The 27,383-nt window shown below is 40.9% G+C and overlaps 9 protein-coding genes across 12 annotated transcripts in view; 4 read left to right on the top strand and 5 right to left on the bottom strand.

The window, feature by feature from the left end:
* The window catches only part of LOC108007181 (keratin-associated protein 10-6), a 2,819-nt gene extending 2,128 nt beyond the window's left edge, over positions 1-691 (top strand). The window contains exons 3-4 of the mRNA XM_017070818.4: positions 1-50; positions 316-691. The exon at positions 1-50 is cut by the window's left edge and continues 832 nt beyond it. Coding sequence (XP_016926307.3) covers positions 1-50; positions 316-524 — 259 coding nt within the window. The 3' untranslated portion in view covers positions 525-691. The remainder of the gene's footprint in view (positions 51-315) is intronic.
* A 487-nt stretch (positions 692-1,178) lies between these two features.
* LOC118878134 (uncharacterized) lies at positions 1,179-1,990 on the bottom strand. The gene has a single exon (XM_036819731.3). It carries the CDS (start codon positions 1,784-1,786, stop codon positions 1,220-1,222), a length of 567 nt encoding a protein of 188 aa, XP_036675626.3. The 5' UTR covers positions 1,787-1,990; the 3' UTR covers positions 1,179-1,219.
* Positions 1,991-2,246: 256 nt separating this feature from the next.
* LOC108010202 (uncharacterized) lies at positions 2,247-3,791 on the bottom strand. The gene has a single exon (XM_017075049.4). It carries the CDS (start codon positions 3,563-3,565, stop codon positions 2,489-2,491), a length of 1,077 nt encoding a protein of 358 aa, XP_016930538.3. The 5' UTR covers positions 3,566-3,791; the 3' UTR covers positions 2,247-2,488.
* A 687-nt stretch (positions 3,792-4,478) lies between these two features.
* On the top strand, positions 4,479-6,641 carry LOC108007669 (protein psiL). Its single transcript, XM_017071394.4, has 3 exons — positions 4,479-4,629; positions 4,699-4,830; positions 5,022-6,641. The coding sequence occupies exons 1-3, from the start codon at positions 4,554-4,556 to the stop codon at positions 6,488-6,490; spliced, it is 1,677 nt and encodes a 558-aa protein (XP_016926883.3). The 5' UTR covers positions 4,479-4,553; the 3' UTR covers positions 6,491-6,641.
* On the bottom strand, positions 6,537-7,215 carry EMC5 (ER membrane protein complex subunit 5). Its single transcript, XM_017071406.4, has 3 exons — positions 7,037-7,215; positions 6,913-6,965; positions 6,537-6,845 (listed from the first exon to the last, which is right to left on the bottom strand). Exons 1-3 carry the CDS (start codon positions 7,116-7,118, stop codon positions 6,651-6,653), a joined length of 330 nt encoding a protein of 109 aa, XP_016926895.1. The 5' UTR covers positions 7,119-7,215; the 3' UTR covers positions 6,537-6,650.
* Positions 7,216-7,618: 403 nt separating this feature from the next.
* On the top strand, positions 7,619-18,652 carry Swip-1 (EF-hand domain-containing protein D2 homolog Swip-1). The gene is made up of 2 exons (XM_017089930.4): positions 7,619-8,222; positions 17,380-18,652. The coding sequence occupies exons 1-2, from the start codon at positions 7,984-7,986 to the stop codon at positions 17,792-17,794; spliced, it is 654 nt and encodes a 217-aa protein (XP_016945419.1). The 5' UTR covers positions 7,619-7,983; the 3' UTR covers positions 17,795-18,652.
* Positions 18,187-21,579, bottom strand: LOC108006198 (uncharacterized). 2 transcript variants are annotated; one of them, XR_010653533.2, is made up of 3 exons: positions 21,403-21,579; positions 19,047-21,350; positions 18,187-18,981 (listed from the first exon to the last, which is right to left on the bottom strand). XR_010653533.2 is itself a non-coding variant. In XM_065863292.2 (2 exons), exons 1-2 carry the CDS (start codon positions 21,471-21,473, stop codon positions 19,133-19,135), a joined length of 2,289 nt encoding a protein of 762 aa, XP_065719364.2. In that variant the 5' UTR covers positions 21,474-21,579; the 3' UTR covers positions 18,187-19,132. The 2 variants fall into 2 exon arrangements, 1 of the variants encoding a protein (XP_065719364.2); XM_065863292.2 differs by having other exon boundaries at positions 18,187-21,350.
* Positions 21,580-22,040: 461 nt separating this feature from the next.
* Positions 22,041-24,264, top strand: L2HGDH (L-2-hydroxyglutarate dehydrogenase). 2 transcript variants are annotated; one of them, XM_017089819.4, is made up of 3 exons: positions 22,041-22,377; positions 22,762-23,619; positions 23,679-24,264. In XM_017089819.4, exons 1-3 carry the CDS (start codon positions 22,262-22,264, stop codon positions 24,064-24,066), a joined length of 1,362 nt encoding a protein of 453 aa, XP_016945308.2. In that variant the 5' UTR covers positions 22,041-22,261; the 3' UTR covers positions 24,067-24,264. The 2 variants fall into 2 exon arrangements, with proteins under 2 accessions (XP_016945308.2, XP_016945307.2); XM_017089818.4 differs by having other exon boundaries at positions 22,049-22,383.
* On the bottom strand, positions 24,075-27,246 carry Tango6 (transport and golgi organization 6). Of its 2 annotated transcripts, XM_017089817.4 has the most exons (4): positions 27,090-27,246; positions 24,831-27,035; positions 24,271-24,775; positions 24,075-24,184 (listed from the first exon to the last, which is right to left on the bottom strand). In XM_017089817.4, exons 1-3 carry the CDS (start codon positions 27,148-27,150, stop codon positions 24,273-24,275), a joined length of 2,769 nt encoding a protein of 922 aa, XP_016945306.3. In that variant the 5' UTR covers positions 27,151-27,246; the 3' UTR covers positions 24,075-24,184; positions 24,271-24,272. The 2 variants fall into 2 exon arrangements, with proteins under 2 accessions (XP_016945306.3, XP_036673712.3); XM_036817817.3 differs by having other exon boundaries at positions 24,141-24,775.
* Positions 27,247-27,383: the final 137 nt, after the last annotated feature.

The following is a 27,383-nucleotide window of genomic DNA, read 5'->3' as shown; positions in this document are numbered from 1 at the left end:
ACTGCCTGTGGTAAAGTGCGACAACGGAACCTGTTTCAGCGGAATTTGGAGTAAGTATGGTCTAAAAGAAGAAACATATTTTTTTCGACTTCCAATTGTTGAAAGAACCGTTGCAAAAAATAGATGAAAATTAATTTATTCAATTTTTTAATACCTTAATAACACTTTAAATGCAAGATAATTCTCCATATTTGACATGGTTTATTTATAAGGTTTTTATCATTTTGCTTTTTTATTTAAAACAAATTGACCAATCCAAAAACTTTTTACATTTAAGTAATATAATATAATAAATATCAAACATTTATTTTGCAGGAGGACTTGGAGTTCGAGACTGTTTTACCTCAGCTAGCCAATTGATGCAGTACCAGTGCGACCACAAAGTGGAGGGCCATCAGTGCACTACGTGCACCACGCCCACCAAGTGCAACAAAGATCCCTTTAACGGAGCCGCCTCTCTCAGCCAGATGGGCGTGGTCGGTCTGCTGATGACCCTAATGCTCGCACTTCGCAGTAGCCTGTAATCCTGGAACTTTATAGATAGTTGGCTAATCTAGCCAAGTTACCAGGTGGTGGATGGGTCTATGACTCATGCAGAGCAACAGACAAAAAGAAACGTAACATAACTATAATAACTGAAGCTAATTAGGAATACTTTTATAATCCGAAATAAAACATCTGTAAATAATTATGTAGTTGTTTCGGTTGGTTCGGTATTTATTTAGGCGGTGAAATCCCTTATTTATCAGTGAATGGTCATAGGTAAGTGGTTAGAACTGCTTAGCTTATCAAAATAGCAATATAATACATTATCGGGCAATGATAGCAGCTTATCAACATAAGTCTCAATAAAAATAGACAAAGGCGTAAAAGTGCACACAACTTGCAATAAATATTTACCTGTTAAAATCCAATTAAATTGAAATAACATGAACAAAAGAAAGAGTTATAAAGAATATTTTGGTTTTTCGTTTTCTTTTTTACAAATTGAAAGCTTTGTTTAATTTTATGCCTTAAATACCAAACCATTAATTTCAATATTTTTATATTTTGTTTTATTTATTAGAACAATAAAAATATACTCCTTCTAATAATATAAATGAATTACAATAGGTGACGGTCTAAAAAAACATTCGTCATATAGAGAAACATTTATGTATCCATTGTGCCTTTATCAATTTTAATTTACAAAACTCTGAGTGTTTGATTAGGATTGTTTTTACGCATTCCTTAACAGAAAACTGGTCAAACTGAAGATCACTAATATTGGGGCCATTATCCGAGTTCCTCCGCCAGTCACCAATCCATTTTTGTTTATGTCTACATTATTGCAATCATCTTCGAAGCACTGCTCGCAGAGTTTTTTATTTTTCTTGCAATACTCCAGATAGTCCTCGTCTAGATCGGAAATACAACTTCTTATCATAAAGCCGTGTGGACCTCCAGCGGCGTTTGAGTATTTAAAAAATATTGATATGCATCCGTGAAGTATTCCGGGTTTTATAGGACACATCTTTTTCTCCTTACTATTTCTAGTTTTCCCCTCATTGGGGAAACAGTGTGAACAACTAAGGCATCGTATAGGCGGAAAAATGGTTGTTTTGAGTGGCTGCTCGGTAGTCTTTAATACTGTCTTATTTTCGTGGTCTTGTTTTTTAGGATCCAAAATTTCGGGAATAAATACTGAGCTCATAACATCCGTAGTCGAAATTAATGTAATCTCTGGTTCATTAGACTGGGCTTTAAGCAACGGTATAAATACAATTAATATAATAAGCAGCTCCATTGTAAGTTTTATTTTCTATTTATCCTTCGAAGCTTTTCCTCAATCAAAGAATACGTTTTTTTCCTTACGGATTCCCTGCAGTTTTGCTAACAACTGAGTGCCATGCATAGAAAATGCTTCATTCTGGTGATTATTATGCCATTATAAGTATACGCTTTAAATAAAATTGTTTCTGAAACTCAAGGGACTTATGACCACTTCTTAAAGTAAGTCCCAGTCTCCCTGCTCCATTAAATAATTGGTTAATATTTAATGCTGCGGACCTAATTTAAGTAATGTAGGTGAGTACTAATAATATTGTCGAACACTTAGCACGCAATAATTTAACATTGCGCGACAAATGATTTGCTTCCTAATTTATTGGTATTTAAACCTTACGCAGTATAATACGAATTTTGATAAGAAGAAGTGGTAGTTCCATTTCAGACAAATGTCTCTTATAATCTTTACGAGCTTATAATCGTTTTTGGATACGTATTTTATTTTTAAATATACTTCATATTTAAATGTAAATACATTTTTTCTAGTTTTAAAACGATATATATTGACACACAATGTGACTTATAGATAATACATGTTTTATCGGTTTACTGCCGATCTAATCTTCGGTTTTGTGTTATTAGTCATACTCATCGATTTTTAAGTGCGCCATTATCCAGTTACTCATTAATTCTTATGACTCAGAACTGCGGGGGTGGTACTTTATAATACATATATCACCGGCCAACTGAATAAACAGATGCTCCAGATAAGAAAAGGGGTCAACGTCAGCAAATGATGAGCGGCGGAAGCAGAGGCTGGGGGCTCTTCAAATTGTGTCATGTTATGAATATTACAATTGGGTTCGTAGCACGATATGCATAGTTGCTCATTGTCTTCACAATAGCGAGAAAAAGAGCCATCCGATTCGATTATGCAGCCCCGACTTAGATAAGTCTTTTTACCCGGCACAATAAAGGGATCTTTAACAAGTATGGTACGGCATCCATTCCTTTTTCCTGGTATTGGTGGGCAGTCGGACTTATTCTCATTCGTAGTCGATTTATTGCAAAATATGCAGGAGTAGCAGCTCAAAGCAGAGAATACTGGGTTAGACATTGTGGGTGCTATAAAATGGGATTCAGTTGTGGGTTGAGCTGTGGTGTCCTCTTGGGGTCCGTCACTCGGGTAATCGGGTGATCCGCCCTGTGATATGACTGCAGTTTCGTTGGCGGAATGAGTTTTCATCTCTGGTGAAGTTGGTGGTTGATTTAAAATATTTGGACCCACTTCTGCGGAGAATTCCTGAGTAACCGTAGGCGACTTATCTAAATGATCTGATGGATGGTCGTCAATTTCAGTATCCTGAGTTTCTGGTTGAGAAGAAGTTTCGTTATTTTCCTTTTCTGGTTCTACTTTATCTGATTCTTCTTTTTTGTGGTCCACTTCCGTATTTGTGCCCATACTGATTTTATCAGGCTCGTTTTTATCATCCCCTGATTGATGATCCATCTCTCCAACTTGACTGGCATTAGATGGCATATTTTGTGAACTTGTTACGTGTCCCATGGACTCCTTTTCATCAGTAGTCAGTTCTGTTGTGCTTATATAATGCTGTTTCTCTGCTGGAGATTCAACACCATTCTCCTTCGTTTCCGTTACATGCTCTTCATTTTTATCCGAGCTTTCACCTTCTGATCCTCCAATTATGCTGACCTCTTGTATGTTATCCTCCTGGGCCCGACTCCATTGAAGTAAAAGAGCTAGGGAGACCCAGATAGCCAGGAATCTTAGCCGCATTATGGTCACTGATTGGTTGAAACTTCGCAGAGCTTATGACTTGGATGGGAAATAAATCTTCCACTGAACCTCAGAGTAGATGGGCTTATCAGGTCCGTATCTTTTGTTATCGGTTTATCCCCGCTCTGAAGAGCTCGGCAAATAGAAATATTTATTCTGTGCTATCCGATGAGTTTGTAATTCCCGACCTGTCCCTTGTCTATTTAGCTGCCAACTGAGGTCGGTGGTCATTAAACCGCCAGGACATATGATACGTGTACTCGAATCCGGTGATTGTCACGCAATTATCCGGTCTCAATATTAAATCGATACCTCAGGGGTGAAAGGCAGCAGTCGAGGGACCCTTGACCCACACATATGATTCGCTCCCGACATTCCTGCAACAAATGCGAGCTCCTGAATTATTGATGATGTGAACCTTTCGATGGAACCGATGGGACACTACGATAATGGGGTCAAGGCACAGAGCACATTATGGTTATGACATTTTTAGTCATCATGCATATGCCGGAATTAAATCGCGGTAACCATACAACCGTGGTTGGGAATGGTTCAATCCAGAAAGAAATATATGAAGAAATCATATAAACTCTTATTTCCAATCTAAATTCATGCTTTTTTCAAAAGAGAATTCCTAAAAATTTCACAAAAAAATATTCGAGCTTTAAAAATTTTACTGACAATATTGTACTTTTAAGAATTTCGTTGTTCAGTAAACCTTAAGTTAAGATCGATCATTTCATATAAAGATCCAAAAATAGTATTTTCTTTTAAAAATATTTTGTTAAATAAGTAAATACTTATGTAAATACATGTGCTTAAAGTATAATGTTGAAAGTTGGGTTTTTTATATTAAAAGCTTATCCTTATCAACATTTTAACTATATCAATTCTTTGTTGTACAGTCTGATAACTTATAAACAGATTATGGATTTCAATAGCAATCAAAGGTAGACTGTCAAGTTTACATTCTTTATGAGCCGTCAAAATGCCTAGACTGAAGGAACGTCGTCACTTGTTTCTGCACCATGTGCTCATCCTTCTCGTAATCCTTCTGCTAACAGGTGAGGCATTTGCAATTTCTCTCAGAAATAATGCGTTGTTAACCTTTGGGGGCGTTTCAAATTATATAGGCCGCAGTTTGGCCATAGTTTGCTATCACTGCGATTCCATTGCCCTGCCTGAATGTTCCCAGACCCTCGGAGAGGTGGGGCTTCTTCCTTACAAAGAGTGTCCCACTGAACTGTCGTGTCGTGTGTCTATTGGTGAGTCCATCTAAATTATATTCGTAATTAATTCCCAATTGACGACCTCTAGTCAGCATTTTCAAAGAATACATTTTTGAATTTTATTAAATTGTTATAGTGTAAGTTTACCAGATAATTGCAGGAAACCTAGCAATAGATACTTGTCTATTTTGAATAATTAAAATTATATAATCCATTTTCTCTGTCAGTGGACTCTATCACATATCGCGGCTGCGGAGCAGAAACCCCCATTACCGGATCGACCTACACAAAGTCTTGCACGGCAAACCTGTGTAATGGTGGTGTCTATCCTCCAGGACGACTCAAATGCCATCACTGCGCTGGACAGGATTGCGTGGCAACTCCGGGGGCAAAACCCAAACCCTGCCGCTATCACTTGGAAGAGGATCAGTGCTACACGGATGTTTTAAGTTCTTCTGAAGCTTACAGGGGCTGTGTTTCCGAGCAAAATCACACGCTGTCCAGTGCCGCAAAGCTGTGTGACATCAATGGCTGCAATGAGGATCAGGGAGCTTGGACACAAGTCTGCGCCACCTGCGATTCTGCAGAAGGCAGGGGCTGCAAAATGGATCTCTTTCAGATCAACACCGGCATGTGTAACGTGACCCTGTATGAGGAATGCCACCAGGAAGTGCTGTTGGGCGAGAAAGAGGACAAGTACTGCTTCAGTTTCCGAAAACTAAGCCGGGTGGTCAGAGGCTGCTCCACAAAAATGCCAGCAGATCTGGCACCGTTCTTGGAGGAACTGGAAAAGTGTAGAACCAGTGACAACTGCAATGCAGGTTGCATTACCCGGCAGAGGTGTTTAGACTGTAACTCCTTGGATCAGGAACTTTGCAGGACGAATGTTACCGCTATAAGTGCCAGCACTTGTGGCTCCGCTGAGGCCTCCTCCTGCTTCTCATGTGAGTATTCCAACTGGAGCATGCAAAGAGGCTGTGGAGCACCACCCACCAATCCCGATGTCGTCAAGTGCTACGAGTGCGATGAAGAAGGTGGATGCAATAATAAGGATTTCACACGCTGCTACCAATGCAGCACGGATCAAGCAGGTGCAGGCTGTGCGAATTGGGAAAGACCAGGTGAAATATACATCGAGGAATGCGTTGAGCCAGCCACATCGTGTATGGTGGTTTCCTTTAACAACGGCACCACTGCAAGAGGTTGTCAAAAACCGGATCTCAGCTGTACATCCGCCAATGTGGCCAATTGTCTTCCCTGCCAGGGAAGCTTTTGTAACAAAGGAGCCTTTCCGGAGGAGCGTCTCTGGTGCCACCAGTGTACAGGAGTAGGGGATTGTGAGGAGATCTCCAGGGGGCAAACTGCTCTTCCTTGTCCTGTTCAAGCAAATGAACCAGAAGATCAAAAAGTGGCATGCTTGGAGTACTTTGACACCCACACTAAGCAGGTTGTGAGAGGATGTCGATCCAATTCGGAGATGTACTATGAATGCCTCTTAAGGAGTAACCAACATGATAGTTGTCGCATTTGTCACAGTCAGGCCTGCAATAATAGTACTGGAAAGGAGTTGAGAGCGAGTTATGAGCTAGAGACTAAAGCAATGGCATTGCTGGAAGCCAGAAGTTCTTCAAAATCTTTAGAGTATACTACAGTGGGTTTAGGTATTTGCTTGTTCCTAAGCGTACGTAACTTGTAGGATCAGATCCTATATAAAAACTAAAGTTTTATAAATGCTCACAAGATCCTTTACAATCATCTTTTTAATGGTATCCAAGTGGTTGTTCTTTAGCGTTATTTATCTTGTAACTTGCAGAGACTATAAATAAAATGAAAGCAGAACTCATAAAGATCGCCTCCTATTCCGGGGGCGTATAACCAGGATTCAAGGCACGGCCGCGGTGATTAAAGGAGTAGAACGAGGGGAAGTTGCCCAAGGTGTCCCACGTTTTCTGCTGCATGTCCACGGTGGCTCGGATTTCCTTGAAGTTGCCCACAACCTCGATGATGTTGTAGATCACAATCACCAAACTGATGACGGTCTGCAGGATAATCTGGGGATTGTCATGAAGAACCCTACATAAGTAACCAAAGAAGTACTCTGAAGCTGTTGATACTCACATCCAATGGAAGACTGGTCCATTCCTGCTCCGTCAGCCTTAAATAAGTGCGATCTGTGAAGTAAATGTAGCACCTTTATTAGCGGTCCAAAGCTTATTTACCAAATTAAAATGTAGATACTCACGGTGGGCAGCCGAAAATGCCGCGTGGGCCAGGCTGGCAAACCCGGCAATCAGCAAAAGCTTATTGAACAATTTACTGCCCATTTTTTATTGAACAATTACAAATTAAAATCAGACTGAACAATTTTCTACAATGTTTTGCTAATTTGCTGACGAAAAATGCGGGCACACCTATTCTAGAGATTGTGTCATTGTCGATATTTTAGGGTAGTCTATGCACATCGCAGACTATCGATGTTTTTCTAGAGGTTTTAAAAAAAATGAAATATATAAAATAAATAATTAAATAAATATTAAGGAAAAACAATTAAATGTAATATATTATTCATACAATACACAATACAATACAATTAATTAAAACTTAACACGTAAGATATGTTCATATGCATGTAGCTTAATTTAATTTTAAAAGATTTATTTTTAGATACATTTATCAAAACGATCACCGCCCTTTTGATATATTTAAATTTGTATCTATAACTATCGGTTGAAATTCGGTCGCTTTTGGTACTTTTTTACTTTTACGGTCACTTTAAAAAAGCAGCCGCGCTCGCAGGTATATTTGAACGTTTCCGTAATGGTCTCACTATTCGTTTCTGAACATTCGGAAGATTCGGAAGTCGCGGCCTTTTGAGCGGAAAAACTTGTGTCCAATAAGATAGAAAACTTGCAACAAAAATAAACCCGGCATTTCAAACGCGTTTTGCAACTGATTTTTTCAAAGCTAAAAAGGATTCAAGGCCACGCCCCCGCCCAAAGGTTTACGTGTAGCAGCAGTGTGTGTGTTTTCCTGGCGCATCGCTGTATTTGTGTGTGTATCCCGACGTCTCTTTTGCAGTCCTTTTTGCGTGGGTGTGCCAAAAAAGGAGAAGAGGGAGAGAAAGAGACAGCAGCAAAAGAAAACAGTGAAATTCCAGAACATCAAAGCAAGTAAATAAGGGCCGACAACATGTCCGTTTCCTCGAACGCCTCCTCCGCCTCCAACAAGGACAGCGTGGACAGCCCCAGCAGCACCACCAACACGGACAGCTCAGAGCTGACGCACATCCTCAACCGGCGCCAGGAGATCATGGACTCCCAGGAGGCGGGCATCGAGGTGCGCCGCACATACAAGGTTGTTAATGTCTACACCGACTTCCCCGAGTTCTCCCGGAACCAGATCAAGGACTACCAGAAGACCTTCAACACGTAAGTCAAGGCCGCAGTTTTTGATTATCTTAGCTTGCAGAAAAACTTTTTCCTCCTGCTCCATCTTTAAATATTGGGGGTGTCACAGAAATCTCTTTTTGAAAATGTGATATAGAAAAAATATCTAGTTTTGGAATGTGTTAAGATAATAATTGCAATAAATGATTACTCCTTGGATTTAATTAAAGTACTATAATATAAAGTCCAAGCACCAACTGCTTTTCTAAAGCTGTTTAGTATACCTTGAGATTATAAAATAAATACACCTTTCTGGAGTGGAAGTTTTTAAAACATTTTTAAAGATTAAATCTGTAAAGCTGTTCTATATACAAATGGAAACGGTAAAATCTTCTCGACATTTATCAAATATTTTTTGATAAACTGTAGAAACGTTGTTCGATATACAGAAGGTCGACTGTATTAACCTTCGTACTCCTTTCACCTGCAAACTTCCACTTTCCCAGGCATCTCACCGCATTCGCGTCTCATTAGTTGGCAACATAAAACTCATGCGCCTAATGGGCATTTAAATTGCATTTACTGCAGCCCCTCCTTGGAGCACCGCCCCTCCGCCCGGTCCCCTGTGCAATGGGGCATGACTCACGAGTACTTGGGGAGCAATGTTGTCACAGTCACTGGCTTATTCCCAAGTCGGTGCTCCCGCCGCTCGGATCATGAGTCAAAAGTGGTTTTCTGCCCCAACACTTTCATAAGGATTCAATTATTACACTACAGTCCAGCTCCCCTAAGTGGATGTGCTCTTTCTTGAATGTTTACATTCTTTCTATATTTTACATCTTATAACTGATTATACCTTAGTTATATTGTTATTCTAACACTAAAAACGTATTTAAAAAAGATTTTTCCAAGGTCTTATGAGCCTTAAAGTTTTTTACTATAGGGGTTATCAAAGATCACCTGTATCTATTCCGTACTTGTTTACGGTTTCGCATTACCATCCGACAACGTCAGCTGTCGACTGACTGACACCTTGCAAACGAAATGTTTTCCGAGGTTTTCCCTTCCCCAGTTTCCTAGTCTTGTGGTGGATCGTTTTAGTGATAGCCTGTCTCGGGTTTCGCTCAATCAACCGCAGCAGTGTTGCGCAATGGTTTTGTTAGATTAAATGTCTAGAATAGTTATTTAAATTCAAGTTCTTGGCACGTAGGGTCGCCTAGGCTGATAAGCTATCTCAGGTTCATCCGTATTATCTTTTATTCATGTTGATTAGCTGAAATTCGCCCAGCACCTCTCACATTTTTTTTAGCGAATTTAAGTCTTTACTCACCTGAGGTGAAGATGAATCACCTGACAATTAAGACAAAACGGGAATGCCAATTAGCATGAGTTGAACAGTAACTGATTTTGTTTACGATTAGCATAGGCCAGCCAATTGGACAATTATTCTCTTTGACTTCCCTGGGTTTAATGGTTTCTTATAAGCTTACTTATTATATTCCTTCCCTAAAATCAGTTCCTCTTAATTTGGGTCAAATTCCCCGGGATCTGGCAAATTGTCAAAAAGAAAAGAGCCTGCATTATGGCAATGCGAACGTGTTCTGCAATTGTAATGTACTGCAACAGCAGCAAAAAATAGAGAAAAAGACAGAGAAAAACTCCAGGCAGTCTGGGAAATACTGGCTGCATAAGCCACAAAAGGCAGACAGACAAGAGACTTTTGGTCTGCGATTAGCTAATGTTGTGGCCATACATTTATGGGTAATACGATTAAATATGGAGAGAAAAAATTTTTGCTGTGATTATCCAATTTTTTTCTTTTTTTGGGTCTATAAGTTTAGGAAGTACCAAGCTATAAAAGCATGAAAGTATCAATCTATAAAGGCATTGAAAATACATACTTTCTTGAATTACCAAAAAAAGTTAAATACTCATTAGAAGATACCCATTTTTTTAGAATACAGAAATATTTTTTTATTTTAAGATATGAAAAACATTATTATCTTTGAAATGGCATACTCTAATTTACATTTACTTGTTCAAAAATAACAATGAGATTACAATATGTATGCTGAAAATATATGTTGTAAGTATTTTAAAAGTTTTGTAAAATTATTTTTTTAAAGAAAATTGGCAGAGTTCTCGCGACGTTTTAGTATGCCAGATAAAAATTCTACAAACCACAAAAAATGCGAAAACATGTTTTTGTACATAAAATTCTTGTCTCTGCGAACATGACTAGATCACCAGACATAAAGACATTTTTTATGCGAATTCACTGCTAGATTTACTCACGTACTTTATTGAATTATCTCCCTAGACTTTAGTACATTTTTTCTACCCAGACAAATGCCAAATGGGCTTGATCTTCTTGGCTCAGCTTGCGGTTGGAACTTTAAAATAATAACAAAACGAAAAACCGGCTAAAGTAGCGCCTTTATGCCGCGGCATTTGGCATTTCCAGTCACGTTGGGTCGTCCGGCGACTTTAAGTGATGTGCTAAACTGGCAAATTTAAAGCGCTCAAACCTGAAAGGTTTTAATTAAAACACGAGATTTACATATTTGAGAATCGAAAGCAAAACGCCGCCTGAGTCACGCATTGAATTCGTTTTACAAAGCAATTTGTTTAAACAATTTGCAACTGAATCAGCAGAGCAAGCGCGTTGTTTCTGCGAATTTGCTTTCCGATAATCAAATAAATGCAAATGTAAACAAATTCGAGTTAAGACGTCACAAATTCGGAGCAAGGCAGTGTTCCTCTCGAGCTTCCGAAAACGATAAGGTCCGCCAGATTTACTGGCCAATCCCTAGAGAAATAAAGCGTATTTGTATATACATATGTATGTGGTTTAATTCCACGAATAACCTTATCATAGCTCACGCAATGCATAGAGCTATTTTATGGCGTCTTTGGCTTTGGTTTAGTTTCCTTATTGTTTTCCCCCTTTGTAACATCCCATTTTCCGCACGGATGTCTGCTGAATTTAAGAGATATATAGCGGCATTTACTTCCGGTGGGCGATAAACTGCAGAATTATATCGATTATGCACTTTATGGCGTCTCAGTCTGTCAAATTTAATCATCATGGGGGTTCTTTCGCTTTTGAAGTTGTGCATATGTAGCTACATCGTCTGTTGAGGAGTTGATAAGCAGAAATCCCTTGACAAACTTGGAGGAAACCAACCACCAACGTACTTAGATACACTTACGCATGGTACTTACGCACAGTACACATTGTAGTTACTTTGTACATTATTTACATTGAATTCAACTCTGTATATAGCTCTTTATAATATACAGTGATTACTCATTAAATATGAATCCAATTGCTCAGAATGTACTTTAGTAAATAAGGTGATTACTCATGTAATATAAACTTTGCTCATCCCAGGAATATTAGTCAGGGTGTTCATTGTTTATATGATTTTTTCTAAGCTTGCACAAATTTTATCTACCATGTAATATTTTTATTTTTAGTATATAACATTAATGTAGTATTTACAATAAAATGGATTGGGACCCTATTCATTGTCTTAAAAAACGTTACAATTAAAGACTTCCCTGAAGTATACATATGTTATTCTATAATACACCCACAAACCTAGCCATATTGGTCGAACTTATAATTTCAAAAGGCGAATGAAAAAAGCTTCCGAATAGGGAATGACCACTGTGGGCGCAAAGCTTCTGTTGCTCCCCCGTTTTCCATTAAGGGTGCTATGCTATCGATGCCAATGCTACTCGTATCATGGACTGTCGTCGCTCTGGTTACAGTTTACAATTCGAGTTCATGGACAACAAGCTGCGGACCTAGTACGCACTTTACAATGGGGGAGGAATCCGTTTCTGTGTGGGCTTTTATTGCGGCCACAGTGGCGAGGAGAAATTTTAATTAAGTTGCCATTGCCACCACCCATTATCACTCGGGCATAACCCCTTAACATAAGACCCTCTCTGCACTTATGCAAATTATATAGGTACATTTTTCGGGGGTTGATTTCTAGGACTATTCCGTGTACACATGTCAGTTCTTAAAGTACTTGCCCCATGCACAAATTCACATTTGCATTCGCCGAGGTTCATTGACACTAATTTTGTTGTTCGCCAAATGCTGTTTGCATGCCGGCTCTTGTGGGTTCGGTAATCACTACCGATGGAAAGCGGGTTTTCTGGCAATCGATAGCGTTGCATTATCGTACGCCCCGCTCATTTCCGGCTGCAGCCTCCACTTGTAATTATTTCCGCGCACATGTGCACGACCTTTTTACATTTGGCCAAAAATCGCGTCTCTCGAAACGCAGATGTGCAATTGCATTCAGCAGCATTCGGCGACGGGCAGTCTGGCATGTCCGCAAAAACACGCTAAAGAAAAATAAAGTACAACGACGTACAGTAAACTAGCTGACAAAGGAAAGCCAATGACAGGATGACAGTGGAACCCCCGCCTCGTGTCCATCGACGCTTCATTGTGCGCATTGTGATTACATTTTATGCGATCTGCGGTTGCGGGATGACAGGCACATGTCTGGACAAAATATTAGCAAAGAAGTGGATAAAATCAAGAAATATATCCATTAACGCTTAAGTTTAAGAGGTAAACACAAAAAATTGTATGGGTAGTACTGACCAATACGGATAGTTACGTTACTGTAAAAAAAAGGTTAAAAACAATTAAAAGTACTGAAGTTATTGCTTTGCATACTATTTAATAGTAAAACTACCACGAAATAGTAGTTTTGTTGTTCGCTTATAAACTATAAAGCTTATAAAATTATTATAAAATCCAGCCCCTTATAAGCTTGAAAAATAAATACCAATTAATGAAAAGACAGTCATCCTATTATTATTCCAGCTAATTCAATAATTCAGTCTAATAAACAAACATAATTGTTATTCTAATTAAATGTTATATGGCTGACTTACTATCTCTAGTATGCTTATGACAGAGCTAATAGATTGACCACAATTGTGTCAACATATAGGGAAAATACATACGTACATATATGCTACTGCTTTAGTGTCGAGTATTGTCCACTCAATTGAGGAAATATCAAATTATGTACGAGCCCAGTGGCGCATCATCGTCACTCATCCATCCATTGTGTCCCCAACTTGCTGCAATTAGTCACTGCATTTGCTCATTGTCCGATTTATTTACTTGATTTACTTCTGCGGCGATAAGAAGAACCCGAAGTTGCTGCAGCCTTTTCTTGTTTCCTGCAGCAACTAAAAATAATCAGAGATGCGACCCACGCAACGCTTCTTTTCCCGCTTCCCATCTCTTCGGGTTGCTCCAATTTCGAAATGTCAAAATATGGCGCGTTTATTTTGGGAAACCCATACACATTTCATGAGCAATTGAGAAAGGATGGGAAAGACCCCCATTAGAAGTTGGAGTCATCGTCAAAAAATGATGTTTTCGAAAACTCGCGTAAGATAAGAAATGTCTATTATTTTATTGACACTAATAAGGATGTCAAATGATGTGGTTTATTATCTTCCATTTATATAATACATGTTTAGCTTAAAAACATAAAATTCTGTACAATTATTAATTTATATACCAAATAAATAGAAGATAATTAAAATGAAAACATGAGAATAAATTTAGAAACCTCAAAAGGCAAGAAATCAACGAGAAATTTCATTTGATTTAGGATTCTTAGTCTACATTATTTATATAACCAATTAACCCCCAACCAATTTATAGGAGACCCTTATGGGGACCATTAAAGGGAAGTTCCCCAGCCTACCACTCATGTACTTTATTTATTGATTTACAATTTTACATACCTGTGTTTGCGCAGGCAATGTGCACAGGTGCATGTTTGGTTTCGAAACAGAAAACATTCAGGTGAGTGAGACGATCCAGACGAGCCATTCGACATCGGCCGAAATAAACAAGCGATTGTGTATGCAAGACATCGCCTTTGAACATTTTTTGTTTCGATTCGGCCACAATAGATGAGAGACGAGGGCCCACAGTGTGGGTACTTTGTAGTACATCACATCGCTATAATGATGAAACCCGCCCTATAAAGACATGCGTTGCATTTAAAGCGTTTGCAGCAGTCGGTTAACCGTTACCGTAAAGTTCAAGAACTTGACGCGTTTATAACTGCAAAAGCGTTAGTGCTTGGATCGAAATCGGACTCCCTTTGGCATTAACCCGCTTGAACATCGGGGTCACAAAAACTCCATTCACAATAGAAGCTGCAATTGCGAGGCATTAGGCGGCTAATAGAGAAAACCTGTGTTCAATATACGAAGTAATTGCAGGTTGCCGGTCTCAAAAGCAGAAGCAGCAATTACCTACAATAATGGCTATAATACTAGCACTTCTAATAGCAAATCCATGTAGTGACCTGAAATGTATTTCATTTAAGTGGAAAATAAACTTTTAGTATATGACTTTGTATGGTTATCGTCATAAAATTATATTATGTCATAAAAATATTTTTATTTAATTTCGTGCTTCCCTAACTTCCTTAATAATAAAACTGTACCAACTAGTATTTTACATAAATAAACTTCCTTCCTAACTTCCTTAATAATAAAACTGTACCAACTACAATAGTACTACTAACTAGTATTTACTAAGCGAAACAAATATTACAAAGTATTTTGTTTGGAAAAATATGATTTAAGGATCGTTGAGGAAATACCAAATAAACAATTTTGAGACATAAAATAATAAATGTAGCCACAACAAATATTATATTAGTCGATGCTACCATTTTAACCGCAGCTGTTTACAAAGTACTAGGCAAAGTACATGCATAGATAAATTTACGATGCAAATTGCGGCAGGCATAAACGGCAACACCAATAACAATGGCCAGCTGACCCCGTTATTTGTTGAACTGTACGCGAAAAACGATAAAGAAAATGAAAATCGCATACATATATATATAGCATATACCATAAGGCCCTGCCACAAACGAACAACAAAAACATTGACCACATGCAATGGGGCAGAAAGATTTTAGACACCCCCGAAAACCTCGGAGTGTGAAGTTGTTCGATTCATTGGAATGAAAACAATCAATAAAAATTAGGCTAAATCCGGTGGGAGGCTGTGGGCGGTTTGTTGTTAAGGCAGGAACGGGAGGTTTTCCACAGAGAAGCAGCAGGTGTTTGGAATCTATACAAAATAAAAATGGGATCATAACAAAATGAAAAGATTTTTAAAAATTGTTTGTATTATAAAGCTTAAGTTAGGATTTTTTTAATAAAATCCAGAAACATACCTAATTTTCAAATCATAAAATAAAATAAACATATACGTTCGTTAGTTTTCAAAAATATTTCTTTATCATAATAAATAGGAAGTAAAAATTAGTTTAGTACAAAAAGTTTTCCAAGTGATTTTATAACATTTATAGGAACTATTTTCCCAGATCCCAGTTTTTATGCAATACCGCCCACATATATACCTCCCGTGGCTGCTAAATTGATAGAGAAATGATTTAATAAACACATCCAGCGGCGTCTTGATTAATTGAACCGAACAGCTGGAGTAGCTGGCATCTTGACGTTTATTATGAGAGACCACCGGCAATTGAAATGAAAGCCAGACAACAACACCTCGATGAATTCGAAAGAAAACAACGAGATACCGGCAGGCGAAAAGCAAAAGTGCCACCAATTGTCACATTGACGCAACTCGGGGCTGAAGAAAAGAGTGCAATTGGAGTTAATTAAAGACGCAATAGCGTAACGCTGGCCATCGTTAATTGCCCATCTCGGATGGTGGCCAAAATGCGATGTGGATGTGCGGTGACACCTAGCCATCATCGCCAGACACGCCTGAGATGATACAATTTTCATTGCATCTCGGCTAATTACTTTCACTCTTTTTCTCTTTTCATTTTTCTTCCCACAAAAACACGCAATTTGTTGATACGGATTCAATTATTTATGAAACGAAAGCGAAACTTCAATTGCTCGGTTGGTTGTAATCTAATAGATAATATTTCGTCATTACGTGGAGGCTTCTAGGCGAGCGAGAAATCGAAACTGAAAGTTGCGACTATTGGATAACGACGAGGTGTATGTATCCATTCGCGGGTAATGGGTATTTATTGTCATACGAGTGGCTGTGAAGTTGCTGCTTCCTTGGCTGCGTATTTTTAGCTAGATAGAGCCCCAACTAGTTAAACTAGTTTGGCTGATGATCATCGGGGATTCAGTATCCTTCGCCTAACTCGCAAGGTCGCTGGTTTTCGAAGCCTGTGCAACTAGTTTCCGCAAGATGGTCGGTCGCCAATTGATGATGTTGCCTCGTGTTGCTCATCTGCCGCCCGCAGCAACACGCGATTTCTTCAGACAACAGCGCGTGCTTCTTGCGTTTTCTCTTTTAATATATTACACAATTAGATAGTAAATGGGCTTTATTTACATTTCCCTCGCGATTTCCTGCCCACACTATGGCGGAAGTTTGAACTCTTGACTCGCCGATTTCGGTCGTCGAACTGGCGATAGATAAACGGGAATCGTGAGGGAAATTCTCCGAAAATATGTCTTATAGGGTACATGAGAGCTTATAAGGAAAGCCGTTTATTTGGTCACATATGTATCTACAATATATTCATTAACCTATCTCGATACTTACCCATAAAACGGAGGTAAATATTTCATTACATATAAAAAATGGCTGAAAAAAATGGTATTCTATAATACCTAGTTAAAGACTTTTTAGTCTAATTGATTTATAAAGAAAACAAAAGGAGACACTTCCTAAACAAAGAGATTAGCATATGAAATAAGCATTGAAATACTTTATTTAACCTTTGTTACGTAAGTTACGTAAGATTATCACTATATTATCCGAAACCCTCTAAACCAAACTTATTTTGACTTGCATATTATACCATTTCGCTTAATTTATGGGTCGCCTAGCGGGTGCTATTGTTTCGCCCTGCGCTGTTGCTCGCAAATTTAGCATGAATTTGGGTTGGTTGCCAACCAAAACCCCCTGACTCCCGCAAATTTCACAGACATCGGGCCACGCGACCTCTGACGCCAGTGCACCCACGTTTGCATTATCGATTGCTAATCCCCGACATTGGGAGTCTCGTGTCTTGCGGCTGGTCAATGACCAGTGACATTTCTCTTTATTCTCACCCTTCTCCTTTCGCCGATTCTCTGATTGCTGACTAATTGACTTGTATGTTTTATCTTTGGCCTTTTGCAGATACGATACGGCTCGCGATGGTTTCTTGGATCTGCAGGAGCTCAAGTTCATGATGGAGAAACTGGGTGCGCCGCAGACCCATCTGGGGCTCAAGCAGATGATTGCCGAGGTGGACGAGGACAACGATGGCAAGATCTCGTTCCGGGAGTTCTTGCTGATCTTCAGGAAGGCCCAGGCCGGGGAACTTGACTCCGATTCCGGGCTGAATCAACTGGCCCGCCTCACCGAGGTCGATGTGGAGCAGGTGGGCGTGAGTGGAGCCAAGAACTTCTTTGAGGCGAAAATCGAGCAGCAGCTGCGGACGAACAAGTTCCACGACGAGATCCGGGCGGAGCAGGAGGAGCGCCGGCGCGAGGAGGAGGAACGGGCTCAGCGACGCCAGCAGTTCCAGCAGCGGGCGGCGATCTTTCAGTAGAGGATCCATACACTCCCACGTAGTCTAGCGCGTAATTATCTGGCGTAGGTTAATCGAATGTGGAACTAATCCCGGGAGAAGAGGATACGCTTCGTACAAGCAGCAGGCATTTTCAAGCATCACATACAGTTTATATTATCCATAATAATCGCCCCGTATATTATCTCGATTGGCTGGTTAACACATCTTAGGAATTGAATGTTATCTTTGATTAAAAAGTGTTTCGATTTTGAAACTACCTATAGCCTAACTATGCAATTATCCAAAACTAACGTTCAATTTCTAATATAAATTTTTTTGAGTCCAACCAAATTGAGCCATCTAGCCCTCACATAAGCAAGCATACATACCTACATAAATAACGATCATACCAAAAGCGTATTTATAGTTAAACCTTTAGTTAAGTGAAAAATGTTTTAGCTTAAGACCTATTTTATTGTTTGGTGTTGCGCAAAATTTCTTTGTTGAATTACGTTTCCCTTGACGGTTGTTCAAAATGTATGTTTCTTTTACTTTACGATTTTTACTTGTAGTGCCATTATTATTTTTTGTTTTAATTTTTGTTTAAAGAAAAAGAAATCGATAGCTATGTTAAGCACATCAAATTGTGAAATTCAACCTTCTTTGTATATACTAAATCTACGTTGGCATTCAATCTTAGTTTCAGTTGTATCAAGTTGGATTATGTGGAATATTTAATTAAGTTTCGATTTCAGTATTTCACGATTAAAGTAAGCAATTAAAGCAATACTAATGCGTTTAATGCGAATACACAAGAAAATACACGTACTTTTAGAGAGCGTTTAATACAAACTTATACTGCAATTTAAATAAATAAATGTATATAATACAAAGTAATTTTAATGTTCTTTTATTATTTTATTATACCGCCTTACAAAATCGTAAAGTCTAAAGCTTTTTTATTTGTTGTGCCCTTAAAAAGTCAAATCTTGTTCCTCATCAGTCAAGCGATATTCAAATGTGTAGATACATGGAAGACTTTATCACCAGTGCCCTTGGCTAGAAGCAATTTTATTCCTGCTGCGAACTTTTCATCACCTTGTTGGCTTCAGTGCGAGACCATCAACTAAGTACTACATGGAGTGACTTTAATGCTAAGTGCTGACATGGAAATCCAGAGTGAAACACATGATGGTGTGTCTTGGATCCACGTGTTAATAGAGGATCTGTAGAGAAGAATCATGTATTCGACAAGATGCAATGTAATTAAAGTTGCAACAATTTATTTTACCCAAAACATCGGAGCAATTGAACTAGCAATTATTCTACTCGGTAGGCTAATCTTTGTCCATTTGTCAGTCATCTCCAGGACTCCTGTTACTCCCCGGCAGTTGGCCCTTTTCGAAGGGAATGCCTGCACCTCAACATATCACATTTCAGCGCATAGCGATGCTGGCAGACGGGACACTCGTGCGGCTTGAGCTGCAGGTGGTAGCCCTTAATGTGTTGGGATAGTCCGTTGCGCCGCTTGAAAACACGCTCACAGATGCCGCACTTGTGCTGCCGTTCCGTCGAGTGGGTAATATTATGCTGGCGGAGTCCGTTCAGCGATCCAAATGCCTTTTTACAAATGTTGCACTCAAAATTCTGGGCGGCCGTGACTTTCTTTTTTGAATTATTTGCTATATGGACCTTCATTTTGGATTTTCGGAGTCTGCAATTGAGTTCATGACGGCGATACAGGCGCCAGTGAGCAAAGGCGATGGCCTGGCAGTGGCGGCACTTGAAGCTCTGCAGGCGTCGATGGTTTTTGAGCGACAGCGATTGACAAATGTAACGCATGTGCTGGCGAAGGCCCAAGCGGGATCGAAAGAACTTCAAGCAACCAGAACAACGACCGGAAAAGTTAGGTATTAACCTTACAAAGTGCTCCTTTAAGCGACGGTGGTGGTGTAACTTCCTAAAACTGGGAAATCCCTTTCTGCACATCCGGCAAGTAAAGGTTTTTCTACGCCTTTTTCTAGGGGTTCTCATACTTTTGCATTTTAGCTGCAATTTGCGATATCTAACTGCCAGTTTAGCATAGTTAGCGGTCACTGCAGCCAGTTGAGGATCAGGAGCAGGTGCTGCTAGCTGAGTAGCTGTGGGTATGAGATCTTTGTGATGCAAGAAACTGCTCTGCATATCCAGAATATCAATCTTTTTTCTTGGTTGCGTGGACACAGGACTATTCTGCCACTCTGACTGCCAGTAATCCAATTGCTCAGTTGCCACAAAACCTCTGTGGCCCTCCAGTTTCATCGGGGCGTTCATCGTCAAGCTGGGCAGGCTTATATTCATTGGAGGAACGCTGACCATGGGAGTGGTATTATTGTGACTATGGTTATAGTGCTGATTTAGGCTATCTATAGTTATGAATTTAGCAGTGCACAAGGTGCAGTTGTGCAGCCGGAAGGCCGCTGAAGATTCCACCACACTATCGTTTAGCACCACAATGTTGGGTTTGACTGAAGTTGGAGGCGCAGGTTGTGGCAGCAGTTCGCAGATCAAAGGATTCGGTATCTGGCTAACATTGGTCACAATGGGTTTGCAGGAACGGGCTTCTGGAACGGATAGAGAAGGTATCAAATCCTGTATGGGAGGTGGTTCAGCAGGCGGAGGAGCCGTGTCCGGAGCAGCCTCTGCTCCCTCCACCTTCTCCGTTTTGTACTGATGCGGTGGCAATTGCCACTCCTCCTTGGCATAATTATGCTCTTCGGTCAGCAGCTCAGTTTGCAGCATTTCATTGGCCGTCCTACCAGGTTGCGTTCTCTCCGACTGCCCCACATCTGCATCGTCCGGTATGTTGATAAACGGATCATCCAGATTGATAATCTCCATGATATCACAATTGTTGATGATGTCCTGCGAATTTAGCATGGGAAAATCGCAGAATTGGAACTTTTGCTCTGTTTCCTCCTGATCGCAGCCCTCGTCCTGCTCCAAGCCCATATCCAGTTCGTCGGGAAACAGATTGTCCAGGCTCTCGCAGGCCTCCTGCTTCACGCGGACAAATGGTTCCTGCTTGATCTTCAGCTGGCGACGGTATTTCTTCTGCAACTCACTCTGCGCCAGCATCACCACATCGATAAACTGGGAAAAGCGCTCCAGTTGCAGGCAGCACTCCTTGCATATATCCTTGGGCAAGGTGTCGTCCTGCAGGATCTGGAGCGTGGGGAAGCACTTCTGGATCATGCCAAAGAGCTCGAAACTCTTGTCGAACGAGGAGCAGTTGGTGGCAGAGGAGCCGCAGAAGCGGCAGGTGGCCTTAACACCTGTTGACGGCGATTCCGCGGCACTGGCGAGGGTCGGTTTGTGGATGGGCCTGCAGTTGGGGGACACGTGTTCCAAGTGGAAACTTGGAGAATCTTCTTCGGAAACTCTGATCGATGGCACAGCATTCTTTTTAAGAGTTTTTCTATTGTTACTGCAATTGAAGTCCTCGTCAACGAAATGCCGACTACACACCGCACTCCATTTGGATGGCATCCATTGACCACTCCGCTGGGTAAAGTCCTTCCATTTCTGGAGGAGATCCTTTCGTTTAAAGGGAAATCTAAAAGAGAAAAGGTAGGTAAAGTCCAGTAAGAAAACTTCTTTTCCCTTACCTGTGGAAGGAAATGCTGCCGGCGTGCACATATTTATGGCTGCAATTTACTACGGCGCAATGGGCTGGCATTTTCGGGGGCTTTAATTCCCCAATTAATTAAAATAATTGGTCAATTTGAGTCTATTTACTTCGACGAGTCAGCTGTGGTTTCTCAGTCAGCTGTTTTTGTTATGATTCTGCGTCTGACAGTGCTGTAAAATGTTGCACACATTTCGGTAACTGGCAGCACTGTCCGAGAAATATCGAATTTCAAAAGATCAAGATTATTGGATCCTAAATGGTATACATTAATTATATAAATTACGTCAAATGAATTAGAGCATTTCATTACAGTTTTAGTTAAGTTGTTTTTTAAAAAAGAAAAACAATGTAGATAAGAATAATAAAACTAGTTTTGAATTTAGATCCATAAAAGATATTTCCAAATTATTTAATTTAAAATATATAAAACATAAAGCTTGGCTATTTACAGCTTGGTTTAGTGTTGATAAATAGCAAATTCGCAAAATGGCCAGCTGGCCACATTAAAGCTTATCAACAAAGCGGACAGCTGACACACACGTCCTACCCCCAAACCGCCCCTTTCCCTGGTAAACCGTCATACTTATCAATTAGCGCGTTTATGACACACCCCCGGCCCCAAACACCCCGCAGATGCTTGCCCCGTGAGCATTTTTATTTTCTCTCGCCGTACGGAAAACTTCCACGGGCTTCAGTCTGTGGATTCGCACGGTGGCGGTCTGTACGCACAGTTTGGCGGAGGAAAAGGCAAGGTCAAGCAAGGTCTCTCCGTTCGGCTGGCGAAAAATCTAAATTCTACGTCTGTGCGCGGGTGGTGAAAGGAGAAAGCAAGAGAAATGGCACAGGTGCGACTGCTGGTACAGGGAGTACGGAGGGGACTGCTCAATGTAGGCGTAGCCACGCCCCACGAATCTACCGCGACCAATAAAAGATTTCAGCACAGTTCGTCGAAGTGCGTGTAAGTCTCTTGAGATTACGATAAGATTCTCTTTATTTCGGGGGTGTTCCGGCCTTCAGATACTTTCTGTTTTGGGGATTATCTATTACTTAAGAGTTCCCGAACTTAAATTGACTTGTTTACCTTCTTCATGCATAGATTTTTTGTCTTTATTATAAAAGTTGATATAAAATGTATACATACAGAAATCAAAGGAAATTTAGGATATCCATTAGAGTTACTGTTAAAGCTTTTTATATGAACATGAACAAAGTACATTCCTAAACATATGCATCATTTTAAAAATTAAATGGGTTTAGAAAGATTAAAAAATCAACAACTGAATCATAACCGCTTATGGAGTAATAATTTTGGTATTTTTACATTCCCTCCCCTCAGAGATTATGATCTGGTTGTGGTTGGCGGTGGTATTGTGGGTGCTGCCTCTGCCCGGGAGATCCTTCTGCGCCATCCATCCCTAAAAGTGGCCGTCCTGGAAAAGGAAAGCCAGTTGGCGAAGCACCAGAGTGGTCACAATTCCGGAGTGATCCATGCTGGCATCTATTATAAGCCTGGAACGCTGAAAGCCCGCCTTTGTGTGGAGGGTATGCATCTGGCCTATGCTTATCTGGATGAACGTAAGATCCCGTACAAGAAGACCGGTAAACTAATTGTGGCCACGGATGAGAAAGAGGTGAAGCTGCTGGAGGATCTGGAGAAGCGTGGCATTGCCAACAATGTGCCGGATTTAAGGATGATCGAAGGGGACGAGATCCAGGAGATCGAACCCTACTGCAAGGGACTGAAGGCTCTCCACAGCCCGCACACCGGAATTGTTGACTGGGGATTGGTTACCCAGCATTATGGCCAGGATTTCACTCGAAGCGGGGGTGATATCTACCTAGATTTCAATGTCAGCAAATTTACCGAGACCAAAGAGGGCACCGATTTCCCAGTCACCATCCATGGCGCCAAGCCTGGTCAAACAGTTCGCACCAAAAACGTCCTGACCTGCGGTGGGTTGCAATCCGACTTGCTGGCCGAGAAGACAGGATGCCCCAAAGATCCCCGTATTCTGCCTTTCCGTGGAGAGTACTTGTTGCTGTCCAAGGAAAAGCAGCATATGGTTAAGGGCAACATCTATCCGGTGCCAGATCCCCGTTTCCCCTTCCTGGGAGTTCACTTTACGCCGCGGATGGACGGATCCATCTGGCTGGGGCCAAATGCCGTACTGGCTCTTAAACGAGAAGGTTACACGTAAGTCTTATTCTAGAAAACGTCGCTTAGACTCCATTGACCATTTCTCCACTTGCCAGGTGGGGTGACATCAATCTCTTCGAGCTGTTTGACGCCCTACGCTATCCGGGCTTTGTCAAGATGGCCAGCAAGTACGTCGGCTTCGGACTGAGCGAGATGTCCAAGTCGTGGTTCATTAACCTGCAGGTCAAGGCGTTGCAGAAGTACATTCCGGACATCACGGAATACGACATCCAGCGCGGTCCAGCTGGAGTACGTGCCCAGGCAATGGATCTGCAGGGCAACCTGGTAGACGACTTCGTCTTCGATCGCGGCGAGGGATCGGGACCACTGGCCAAGCGTGTTCTCCACTGCAGAAACGCCCCCTCGCCAGGAGCAACCAGCAGTCTCGCCATCGCCAAGATGATTGCCGACAAGATTGAGACAGAGTTCTCCATCGGCAAGTGATAGCCTAATCCTAACGAAAATCCAAGCCGTAAACCAAATTTATTGACCATCCATCACCGTTTGCAAATCAAATGTTATGTTCCAAATTCTGCCTTTATGGTGTCAGTGACGTACTGATCTATTTCGCATTTCGTGTTGTAAATTATAAAGTTAAACTATTTTGTATGCAATAGAATTACAAATTTTAAAAGTGTATAAGCTAACCTTTAATTCAGTTCGAGGATATGACGATTCTTCCTTTGAGGTGAGACTTCGTCTTTGATGCCCAGCACCTTAATCTGTTTTTGTAACAAGTTCTCCTCCAAGCTAGATTGAATCAGTTTTCGGCACTTCTCGTTTAATATTTTAAGGCCATTCGCTGCATGCTGACGCATTTGTGGATCACAGGACTCCTCGGACTCAATGGCTCGCAAGAGGCGATAAATGGGAAGAAGCATATCCTGGTAGTCCAGTAGATTCTCCATGCCATTCAACAGTTCAGCTAAGACTAAGACAGCTGCCCTCTTAGCGGGCACAAAGCTTCCTGTGCTTAATTCGCTATTAACCAATTGAAGTAGCTCCTGGAAGAAGTTTTGCACCTGATAAGCCAACAGGCGACATAGCTGGGCGAGATTGGCGAATGCTGACATCCGGAATTCGTGAACAGGAGAGCGTGAGCCGTGCATAAAGCAATTGAGCAGAACAGCCTTGTATCGATAGCAAAGTGGACCTGAAAGGGTAGTCAGCTTAAGTTTTAAACTTTGATTGTCCAAAACATAACTCACCTAACTCCTGAGCAACTTTCAAGATAGCTTCTCCCACAACCAGTCGGTAATCCAACTCAGCCGTGTCCGATAAGTATTCGTCACTTAGCTTGTCCAGCACTTCGGACTCCATCACATGAACTAACGACACAAAAAGCCGAACACAATTGAGAAAAGTATACGATTCCTTGTCCTTCAGAGTGGTCAGAGCTAAAGCTATAATGAGATGACCCTGCGACATGGTCGCGGAATCTCGTTTCTTAAGCAAATCTATCATCATCTGAATGCCATACACTTGCAAATGGGATTGCTTTTCCTCTATAAGGGAGCGAGCTTTTTGGAATGGTTGGATCTTGATTGCTTCACTTGGTCGCCATACTCCTTGGATTATAGTTAGCAGGGATTGTACAGATTGTTGGACGAGAGAATTGGAGGATTGTAAACCTAACTGCTGCAACGGCTCCTTCAGTTCTTTAGTGCCTTCTGAGAGCTGAAGATCCTCACTGCCCTCAAGGAGTTCCTGCAAAAGGTTTAGTACAATGAGCAAAATATGATCCGTGGTCTCCTGTTCTCCAGATCGGTGGACCAACAAGTCTTTCAGTATATGCAAGAACTCTTTGGTGTGAAGGGCAAGCTGAGCTCTCAATGGTTGGTGAGCCACCATTTGGTTCAGCGCGATAAGCAAGTCAAGTTTTAGTTGATACTTGGAGTGCAGAAAGTCTTTGAGCTCCGTTTCCGAAGAGATGAAATCAACGCCGGCTGCAGACTTCTGCTTCAACTGGTTACCCATAAAACTCAAAAGAGCTAGGAATACATTGCACGTGAGGGAATGATGAGAGCTGGATAAAAGCAGTCCGGGCAAAATCCTGCCCATGTCATGATCCACTTGGTGATCCTTGTGGGCCACTTTAACCTGAATTTCATTGTTGTTCGAGGAAGGCAAGATCAGAATTCGTGGGTGTAAACTCTTCCAAGGAGGCTCATCTTCAACTTCCCACTTAAAAAGTCTTTGGAGAACATCTGGCAATTCCTTTTCCCGTTCTCTATTATCTAGGCATCGTGATATGAGCCCAGAAAGCTGCGAAGTTGCTGTTAGTTCCAATGGTAGGCCATCGTAAACTTGGAGGAGCATGGGAAGGTAAGGAATTAGTAGGTTACTGGGTAAACAAGCTACGCTGGAGGAGCAGAAAAGATGCTGCCACAAGAGGATGCGATTACACAGTTCTTGGTGATTCATTAAGATCAGACCACTAATTAAATCTTCTGGGTTAACAAGACTTTCCCAGTGTTTCGATATTATCTCCTCTATCTGCTTCTGATTTGTATCATTTAAATCGTAGAGCCTTCTAAGGGATAAGACACCGGCGCACATTTTGTCCGCATCCTGGAGGTAGAATTTACAATACTCCAACACCTGGAGAATCATCTTTCCTTGTGCAAGTTGGGAGAATCCTTTCCTAGCCACAATGCTGGCCACAATTTCCGCATTTCTTGTAGAACTCACATTGGGAGTTTGTTGCAGCGCATCCACAAAGCTGGAGAAACCTTGGGGGGAATTCAACTTTACGAGGAGTTGATGGTGCAATAAGTTGGCCAGGGGTGTGCATAGCGGTGTGGCTTTCAAGAGCAAGATGTGTCGGAAGAAATCCGCTTTGGATTCCTGTTGCCAGAGGTAGGATATAGCCTTTTCCAGATGCACGGAGTCCTCCTTCACACGTAGACTCATAATGGCCGCCAGGAGATCCCTTTGAACCAGCTCCATGGAGTTGGCTATGTGAAACTGACGGATATGCAGTAGGTTTACAAAGAACTGAATGCTCAGAAGCAGCAGGGAAGAATTCGCCTTGACTTTTCCTTGGGCCTCATGGAAGATGGGCGAATTGTAGAAATCCTCATGGAGCTGACATCGAAGTGAATAGTAAGACAACTCTTGGGTGGCCTGGATGCACAGTTTAAGGTGTGCCACTGAGATTAGATCCTCCTTGGCGTCGCTATGGAAGTTAATATTCCTCGTGATCGAATGAAGCACATGTTCCAGTCTCACTATATAGGATATTATGGGTTCCCCTCCGGGATCTATACTGGATTCCTGATCTGCTGTCACCATGTATTCCTCGCATAATTCATGCAACTGCTGATCAACCTGCAGTTTGGCATATTTTTCTAAAATTAACAGGTTGCTTTTCAAGGCATCGGGTGTCTCAGAGTTATTATTTGCCTTATTTGCTGCAGTGATGGTTATATTAATATTGTTTTAATTATATAAACATGTAATATTACCTAGTGCTTTGTTAAACTTTAAACTCTCTAAAAGAGCAAAGTATTTGGCCGTATTAATCATTCTTATCACTTCAAATTAAAAGTTTGCGAAATTAGCGACCATTTGCTAGAGATGATTGTTTACAGCGGTACAAGTGGAATCGATAACATAAACAGAATAGTGCGAAGGTGTTGACAAAATAGCTACATCAATTGCAGAGATATTTGTTAATCTATTTATATTTAATTATTAAAAGCTAAGTAAAAAATTATACTCTTTCCAAATTAAATAAATAATTTAGCATTCCATATTAA

Source organism: Drosophila suzukii, chromosome 2L, assembly GCF_043229965.1.
Source record: "Drosophila suzukii chromosome 2L, CBGP_Dsuzu_IsoJpt1.0, whole genome shotgun sequence".
NCBI lineage: Eukaryota > Metazoa > Arthropoda > Insecta > Diptera > Drosophilidae > Drosophila > Drosophila suzukii.
The sequence above is the reverse complement of the archived record's forward strand: the minus strand, read 5'-3'. Positions and strand labels throughout refer to the sequence as shown.